Source organism: Ciona intestinalis, chromosome 8, assembly GCF_000224145.3.
Source record: "Ciona intestinalis chromosome 8, KH, whole genome shotgun sequence".
Lineage (NCBI taxonomy): Eukaryota > Metazoa > Chordata > Ascidiacea > Phlebobranchia > Cionidae > Ciona > Ciona intestinalis.
The window spans coordinates 2112593-2121135 of record NC_020173.2 but is presented as its reverse complement, the minus strand read 5'-3'; the positions used below and the strand labels follow the sequence as shown (position 1 = coordinate 2121135).

Genomic DNA, 8543 nt, shown 5'->3' with positions numbered 1-8543 from the left:
ATGAAAAGTAGAGACACAATACAGGTTTACACGTAAATTTGGTGTTTTTAACAGAAGCATTAACTGACTGATATGAATACAATTTAGTGTAGCCTATACCATGCTTTAATGTTATTATCTCAGGTCTGCTTTAACTACATTAACCTTTTGTGTTGACCTGCCATATGCTGCTGTTGCTACAATTTAATGCGCTAAACCAATTCCCTTTCAAAAAAACATTTAAATATAACTAGACGACTCTAAATATAACTGTAGAATCCTGCTCTTAGAATAGGAAAACAAACAACACAAAAAAGACATCACTAAAAATGGTTTTAGTTTTTAAACCAAAACACTTGAGATAAAAATTACATCAAGCATGTAGGCTATTATGTTTGCATTGAAACTGACCAAAAATCCAGGTTTTATGCAGTTAAACACAAAAAATAAACCTATTTTTTAATTCTACACACCTGTTTTGGAGCTGGATACCTGAGCGTTATATCCAGGTCAGGGTTATATCTTGTAAGAGGTTCATTTCGATAGTGGTTCACAAGTTGTATGACTGAATTGAAAATAAGCGGCTCTGCAAAACCGTACATTCCATTTCGACTCATAATCCGAATAAGTTTGTTGCTACCCCCTGTTGAGGAAAAATGGAGACCTAATTAAAGCTAGAGGTGCCTGGTGTTCATATGATACATAGCACCAGATTTTTTGTAGTTTAAAGGTGCACACAAACGAAAAATGAAAATTTGTATATGGACATAGATGCTTAAATGTGACCTAAAGGTAACATTAAAGTTTCACAAAACAATACAGCTTTTAAAAAAAATCCTGGAAAAAATGTAGACATAATTAAAGCTATAGGTGCCTGGAGTTCATGACATAGAGAATCAGATTTTTTGTAGTTTAAGCTAGGGGAGCCTGCAGTTCATAGCATACCAATTTTTGAAAAAAAGGTGGCATTATGTTTCGCTTTGGAAATTTATATTTAATAACAAAAAAAAGTGAGGGAAAAATAAGATTAAACTAAATATTTTATGAAAGTAGGACAATAAACAAAATGTTTTATTTTGTATTTAATGTAAACAAAATTGTTATAAGTTGCTTAAATTCTCAATGGATTGTGTCAGTGACCAGTGTCAGTGTGTGTTAAAATTTTTCCGCTTTTCGGTAATCCGAGTTATTGATTGATATGCTGAACCCTGTTCTACGTGGAACATAAAATGAAAATAAAACTAGTTTGATGAATCTTAAACTTGCCGTAAATCTATTTTAACTGCTTGGCACATTTAAATAATGATTGATGAATTAGATGAGTTAATAATTAATTGAAGATAAACATGTACAACATTGTAATTACAATTTCACCATGTTTCGGTCTTAGATAATTTAATGGTTTATTCTGATATAGAGAAATGAAGAAACAATATGGTAAAAAAATTACAATATTCTGTTACTTCTGGTATTGGAATCTCTGGTAAATACAACAGTTATTTTATTCTTAATCTAACATTTCTACTGCTATTCGGTGAGACTTTATTAGAGTTATCCAACAAAAAATACCTTTAAATATTACTTACTCAACAGAATTACTTCATACAATTGTACGTTTGTACCTAAGCCTAATCCCTACATTTACAGTTTACCAATTTGTGGTAAAAACAGTGCATACCTTTTCTTAATGTTAGGGTATACTCGCGATCACTGTTGGCAGAGTTTCGGACAAGAAACGTCCCATCTTGTTCATCACTTAACTGGGCATTGACTTCTTCCCTTGTAACACTGCCCCAGTACCACTCCTGGTCCTGTAATTTAAAAAAAACACTGTTTTGAACAACTATCTGCTCTTAGTTTTCTTTTTAAACTTCTGCATTTTAATTTTTTAAATATTTTTTGTCTCCAAAGTGAAAGCAAAAATATTGAAACAACGAGAAGGGAATCAATAGCAAAATGACAGTTGTTAAAACACGCTATGAATAAAACTTCTGTTGTTAAAACACGCCCTAAAATAACGATGTTTGTTAAAACACGCTATGAATTAAAAGTTTTGGAAAGAGCGTCACTGAAAAATTGTGCCTGTTAAAAAAATGTCACTTTACAAACAATAAATTGTTAAAATGGAAACGTAGAATCATAATTAGCCTCGCCAGGAAGTTTGTCTGGCACATCCTGTACTAATGTTTAATAAACAGATTTATTTACAGCAAGTTTCGGTTTATTTAAAAACATTCTTATTTCACCCATAAATAAATTTAAATGTATCTTGTAATAAAACTTTGCATAATAAAATTAAATTTAACCAGCAATGCATGAAAGCATTAGTAAAGCGCTACCAATTTCCAAGGTTTGGAATGGCTAACCACAACAATTGATCGGATAAAACCTGAGTGAGGGGTGTGTGAGTCATTCTTTTATGTTAGGCAGGAAGAGATAATATAAATATGCAGCCACTGGATATAGAAAAGCAGTAGGAAGTAGCGCGTGTGTGCTGCTTACGTAACTGTTAATTTTGCTAAGCTAAACGCATGTTTATTTGATTAAGCGATCTAACAAAAACATCTGTAGTGACCTAAATTGTATGACACTTCAAAATTTACCAACTTAAGGAAAAAAACATGTTTTTTTTAAACATAAATTGGTAGAGGATTTAATGTTTTGGTTGCATAATATTTAAAAAAATCAAGTTTTCTTATACAGTGTACAAATAAGCTGCTTTTCAACATAAGTGTTAACATATCCCTGCGTGGAACGAAAGGACATTTCCGTCAGAATTTCAAAGCTTACATTAATGTTTCTTCATGAGTTAAAACATGGACAGATTTTTTACTAATCGGGTAAAAGAAAAAAACACTCAAAAAATAAAACTTTTACCTAAATTTTTTATTTTTTTTTTAAACTAAAACCTTATAATTTGATATTCACAATACATATTACAAGTGTACATATTTTACATTACAATACATGTTACAGGAGTACAGAACATTTTTGTCGCAATATTTTTAGTTTTCTTATGTAGTGTATAAATAAATATGGCTGCTTTTTAAAATAAAAATTTAAAATAAAAGACATTATTATTACAACACAACAGTTACCTGCAAGGATTGTGATAGAGATGGACGATGTGGTCGGGGAGAATTTGATCCATTTGAAACATTGACATTTATGGGCACTGGTACGTAGTTGCTGTTCACTTGTGGTCTGCTGTCACTACCACTGGTGAAAAACGAATGTTAAGATTTGCGAAAAGTGATAACTGATAACCAGAGAAAAGAATGGAAAAAAGTGATAACCAGAGAAAAGAATGGAAACTAGATAGGTATTTAAAGTTAAGATTTGCAAATAGTGACACGCAGAGTCCCAGAAAAAAGAAAAGAACCAAACATTTATTTACTGTTAAGATTTGCGAAAAGTGATAACCAGAAAAAGGAAAGGAACCGAATGGATATTTACTGTTTAAATTTTGAATAGTGATAGCCAGAAAAAAAGGAAACTAAACGGATATTTAACTTAAAGATTGGCGAATGGTGATCAGAAAAATATAGCACCTAAATAGATATTTATTGTTAAGATTAGCGAAAAGTGATACCAAGAAAAAAGGAAGGACCTTAATTAATAGATATTTAATGTTAAGATTTGCGAATGGTGATAACCAGAAAAAGGAAGGAACTGAATGGATATTCTCAAAAACTGCAAAATATGATTGGGTCTCAATGTACAGTGAGGAGTGTTTCAATCAAATGAAATGTGATCTAGTTGGGAACATGAATATGCTTTTTAGTTGGGCAACACGTATGTACTGATTACTTTTCTATATCAGTTTTTGTTGCACCCTCAAGCACATGAAAGTAAAACAGGCAATACATCAGGCCAACAGAGTAAAAAGTAACTTAAGATATTAATTTAATGTACACAAATTATAATAATACTACAAAAAAAAAACTTTGCAGGCTACATTTTCCATCAACTATTTTACAGCAAATCAATCTCACGAAAATGAAACATGCATTACATTAAAAAACTGACAAAAAGTTTAATTAAAGTGAAAGCCTATCATACCAGCGGGGAGGGATAACAGGAGGGACTTCTGCTTCATCAACCACCTCAGGTACAGGGGGTAACAAGGGCCTTTCACGAGGCGCCGGTCTCGGGACAACAGTCTGCACGTACTCCACATACTCAGCAGGAATGTAACCTGTCTCGTCCGTTTGAAGGTTGGTGCAGTATAGCCAGCCTTCTGGGTGCTTGTCAGTGCCCGAAATTATGAAATTACATTTATTTTTATGATTTATAAATATGTCCACATTTGTATTTTATTTTGTAAGATTTTATTTCGATAACATTTTTTAAAGTTGGCAAAAAAAGGAATAATTTGCATATTCAGTAGCATAGGCCGGTGCTCTTCAACCTTTTTTGCATTTTTTTTGTTCGTGATGCACCCTTGTATACCGTTTTGCACTGGTGCACCGTGGACACCGGTTGAAGAGCAATGGCATAGGCAATTTACCTGTGTTAAACACCAAGAACAGAAAACTAACTGTAATTGGTTAAAAAAAATTAAATTCATAATCACACACATAATGGTAACAACTAACAAATAAGCAAGGCAGGAAAAGATCGTTAACCACAAAAAATAAGGAAATGCATAACCAGTTTAACCACGAATACAAAACGATTCGCAGAATTTTAACCCTTAGCAAGTATCATTTCGGTTAATTCAACCACAAAGCAGTATTCCATAATTTACAATGCAAAGTGAACTGTAAAGCAAAACCAAGAAAAAACTATTTTGCATTGTTATAAATATGAAGAGCATATTTAAAATTTAATTTAAAATAAAAACTTTGTTGACTATGCAGAATTTTTAAAAAGTTTTTATGGCATAAAAATATAAATATATATACAAACATAATTAAAGAATTTTCTTCATATGAAATAAAATCCTAAAGGCCTATGTAACTTTCTATTTAAGTTGCTTTTAATGTTTTACCAAAATATCAAAAAAAGTGTCAAACCTTACCGTAAAAGCAAAATTTAGCGGCAGTTTAACAATAACAGTGTCGTTGGCCCTACATCGTATACATCTGTCTTTGTCCTGTGGCTCATAGTCTGCTACCATACGATACTCAATACCTGGAAAATAATTTAGTATATAGGCTTTTATACATATATTATATAATAAAAATATATATATAACTAAATGCTCTATGTATTATTATAAATATAAGGCTTTATGGTTTAAGCATGATATACAATGTAAATGCATACAAACTTGTACTATAGCAAGAACTTTTTATAAATTGGGCGCAACGCGAAAGTATAAAGGTATTAATTATTTCAGCTTGAGGTAAAAATGCATTTAACACGTTCAAATGTATGTGGCATATTGATAAGGTAATTGGTGCTAGTGAAGAAACTTTCCCCGGACCTTATTTGCTAACCACCAACCCCTAACTACGTATCTCTATAACCAGCACTAACCCCCTAACCATCAACCCCTAACCACCAACCTCTAACACATGTACCGGAGGATTCTTCACTAGTGCTAATTAATTATGTAACAGTAATGACTGCACACGCTTCACACCGTATATACAATACAAGATACAACTAACCTGGAATGCTTTGGTGTGGATAAATTGGTTGTTGGTCTGACATATCCAGGTTTTACGTTAATTAGTTAAACTTCTGCAATTTTTTACATAACCTTTCCATCTGCAAACCAATAGATTAGCTAAGGCTACGAACGTATTTCCTGGAGCATAACTTTAAATAGATCACCGGTAAACGAAAAGCGGTAGATTAACATTTCCTCTTGCAACCATATTAGCAAATCGCTTAAACGAGATGAGCTCTCAGACTCTTAACCACTGCCTTTTTCCCGGTGTCTGACCAAAAAAGTCACGCAAAACCAAAACTATGCGATGACACTGATTTCGTTATGTACTTCTTAAATGCTGAGATTTTGCATTCTAATGATTAAGATATTTGCCACACAGTAATTTATTTAAACATTTAACGCCAAATTACGTGAAAGACAAACGTTATTTTACATAAATGGACAAAAGCTAATCGATTTTGGGGCGACATTTGGCACATTTTCATTAATTATTCCCAGGTCATAACCGGGCGGTTTGCAGCTGTGTGTTTTGCCTATAGCCATAGTCCTATGCCTATACTTTCAGAAGCCACAGTCATATTTTCCTTAAGGCAAATTATTTTTTTATGCCACAAATTGTTTTCTGGTCAGGGCTTTATCTTGTGTTCCAATCTTTTACATTCCTGTATCGATAAGATTTGCTTTCAGAGAAGTTTCCTAAATAACAATTCTACTCCTTGTCTGTCTACATTGTTGGACGTGTTTTTACACACTGTGTTGGTCAATTAAAAAGTTTATTTTTAGAACTCGAGTTCAAAATACATTCTTAAAGTTTAAAACACATTCTTTTGATGCTGCATGGGATTGAAAACTCTTGCTTCAATTGCATAAAAAGATTATTGCACAATTGCATATGACTTCATAATATGTTTACACATCATTGAGAAAAGGTCTCCACTTGATATACATGTCTTTTGCTAATTCAATTGCATTGCCTGTAACAAATAAATAAATAAAAGAGGGCATCATTAGTTGGTAATATTAAAAAAATGAAATAGAGTTTAAATACATTTAATATTTATCACTTGTTAGGAAATTGTAGCTAAACACCACAAAACAGTTACACTTTACCTGTTGCGGTAGAAGGAAAAACACTTCTGTCTTTAGTGAAAGGTTCTTCCACATTGGTAAATACATCAGATGCAAAAGCCTTATGGTCAAACTTTGATTTGGTGGCATAGGCATGATTTAAATAGCTGACAAATAAAGCCCATCTTGGCCTACAAATAAAATTGAAATATATATGTTATGACTGCCAGATCTTACAAAATAAGATCTTGGCAACTCTTTGTTTTGTTATTTTAAACTACTGGCGTTTTGTCTATCATACAGAACCGAACGCCTTATCAGTGTATGTTTAGTGTCTTGTCCAAGAACACATATGCCCGCAATAATATCAGCGTCAAGCCTTTTTCGTACTTGTAAACAGTTTTGTTGAATATAAATAGATAATATGCTATTCTTGCCTGTAGTAATGTTTGACAAGGGAACACCAATGTTTGCTTGCATAGTCCAGAATTTCACCATTCGGACCCCACAGAGTAACTTGTATCCTTGCATTGTATTCATACAAATCCTTCTCCTGCGTTTAAAAAATGATTAGTCATGGCCATATGTTAAGCTTCTCATCTCACTGCTTCACAGTATTACAAACAATTGCTATATAATGAACATTGGTGTAGCATATCTGAAAAAATGCTTTTAACACATACTTTGTAACCCATTAAATACGTATTTTTTTGTGTTAAGAAAAAACAATTATTCGTCAAAGATAGCAACCATCTTAAATTAGGATATTTGTTACCTCAGCAGTGGTTCCCAGTATTTTTGCATCTTGAATCCACTTTCCCATACTAAAATGTGCATCACTGCACAACATTTTGTCGAAATCATCCAGCAAATCTAACAGTTGTTCTCCAAGTTTACCAGGATCTCTTTTCCATAGAAATTCCTGATTTCAAAATTTTAGTTAAACATGGGTTTAATGGGCATATGTGACCTTGGGCAAGGCACTTAACGACAATTGATCCAACCCAGTGGCCACTAATAGGCTGTACAAATTATCAGCCATACATAAAAAAAATTTAAATAAATCACCCACAAAAGAACATGGTAGCTCGTTAAGCTTTCATGTGGTGTATGAAACAGAACAACTTTGTTATAACGACTGTTGTTTTTTTTCACGCCAGGATAAAGCAAGTCACATTCATTCATTCATTCATAACTTTATTTTTGCATAAAATATTACAAAATATACCTCAACCATTGCATAGTACAGGAGTCTGTGAACTGCCTGCAACATTTGTCTTGTAATGTCTACAGCATCATACCTAACTGTCTCCAGATCTTTTAGAGTATTTAAAGATTGTGAGAAATTGTCCCAAGCCAATGCAAGGCTGTAGAATAACATACATTTAAACCTACATATTTAATAATTATGCAGACTTATTCCTCTGTAATAAATTGCAACATAATATCAATTAGCAATGAACACAGCCCATAGGCGTAAAGTTTTACTAAACGTTAGGGTTGCAAAAACCAGAAAAAAAGGAAGTCCTCGCGCCGGTAGGCGCGAAAAAAAAAACGGTTTGCAACCCTTTGTTTTCGGTTTGCAACCCTTTAAATATGTGCTTTGTAAAAGCTCATACAAACGTAAACGTATTCAGAATTACGTAGGGATGAGACAAATTAAAATTACGCGCGTTTGGCGAGTCCGTGTAATGAGAAACGGTCGAATCCGATTGCCTGGCGAGTGACGTCACAGTAGCTATGTCGCATGCGCCTTTCGTCAAGCCCGCACGAGTGTGTGGTTATCTTACAAACGAAGACCCGTCCGTCGGAAATAGTAGGTTTCCAGAACGAAATATCGCTGAAATAAACTGCCTAAATCGTTTCCAACACT

At 33.1% G+C, this 8543-nt stretch overlaps 2 protein-coding genes across 2 annotated transcripts in view; both read right to left on the bottom strand.

Annotated features, from left to right (window-relative positions):
- LOC100184893 (phosphatidylinositol 3-kinase regulatory subunit gamma) overlaps window positions 1-8543 on the bottom strand; it is a 21325-nt gene that overhangs the window by 7246 nt on the left and 5536 nt on the right. The window contains exons 2-7 of the mRNA XM_018813046.2: window positions 5598-5697; window positions 5005-5115; window positions 4042-4240; window positions 3078-3198; window positions 1658-1790; window positions 453-622 (exon numbers count right to left, since the gene is read on the bottom strand). Coding sequence (XP_018668591.1) covers window positions 453-622; window positions 1658-1790; window positions 3078-3198; window positions 4042-4240; window positions 5005-5115; window positions 5598-5640 — 777 coding nt within the window. The 5' untranslated portion in view covers window positions 5641-5697. The remainder of the gene's footprint in view (window positions 1-452; window positions 623-1657; window positions 1791-3077; window positions 3199-4041; window positions 4241-5004; window positions 5116-5597; window positions 5698-8543) is intronic.
- The window catches only part of LOC100178616 (alpha-N-acetylglucosaminidase), a 9727-nt gene continuing 7540 nt past the window's right edge, over window positions 6357-8543 (bottom strand). The window contains exons 14-19 of the mRNA XM_026835498.1: window positions 8340-8524; window positions 7899-8061; window positions 7446-7592; window positions 7108-7223; window positions 6713-6861; window positions 6357-6576 (exon numbers count right to left, since the gene is read on the bottom strand). Coding sequence (XP_026691299.1) covers window positions 6512-6576; window positions 6713-6861; window positions 7108-7223; window positions 7446-7592; window positions 7899-8061; window positions 8340-8524 — 825 coding nt within the window. The 3' untranslated portion in view covers window positions 6357-6511. The remainder of the gene's footprint in view (window positions 6577-6712; window positions 6862-7107; window positions 7224-7445; window positions 7593-7898; window positions 8062-8339; window positions 8525-8543) is intronic.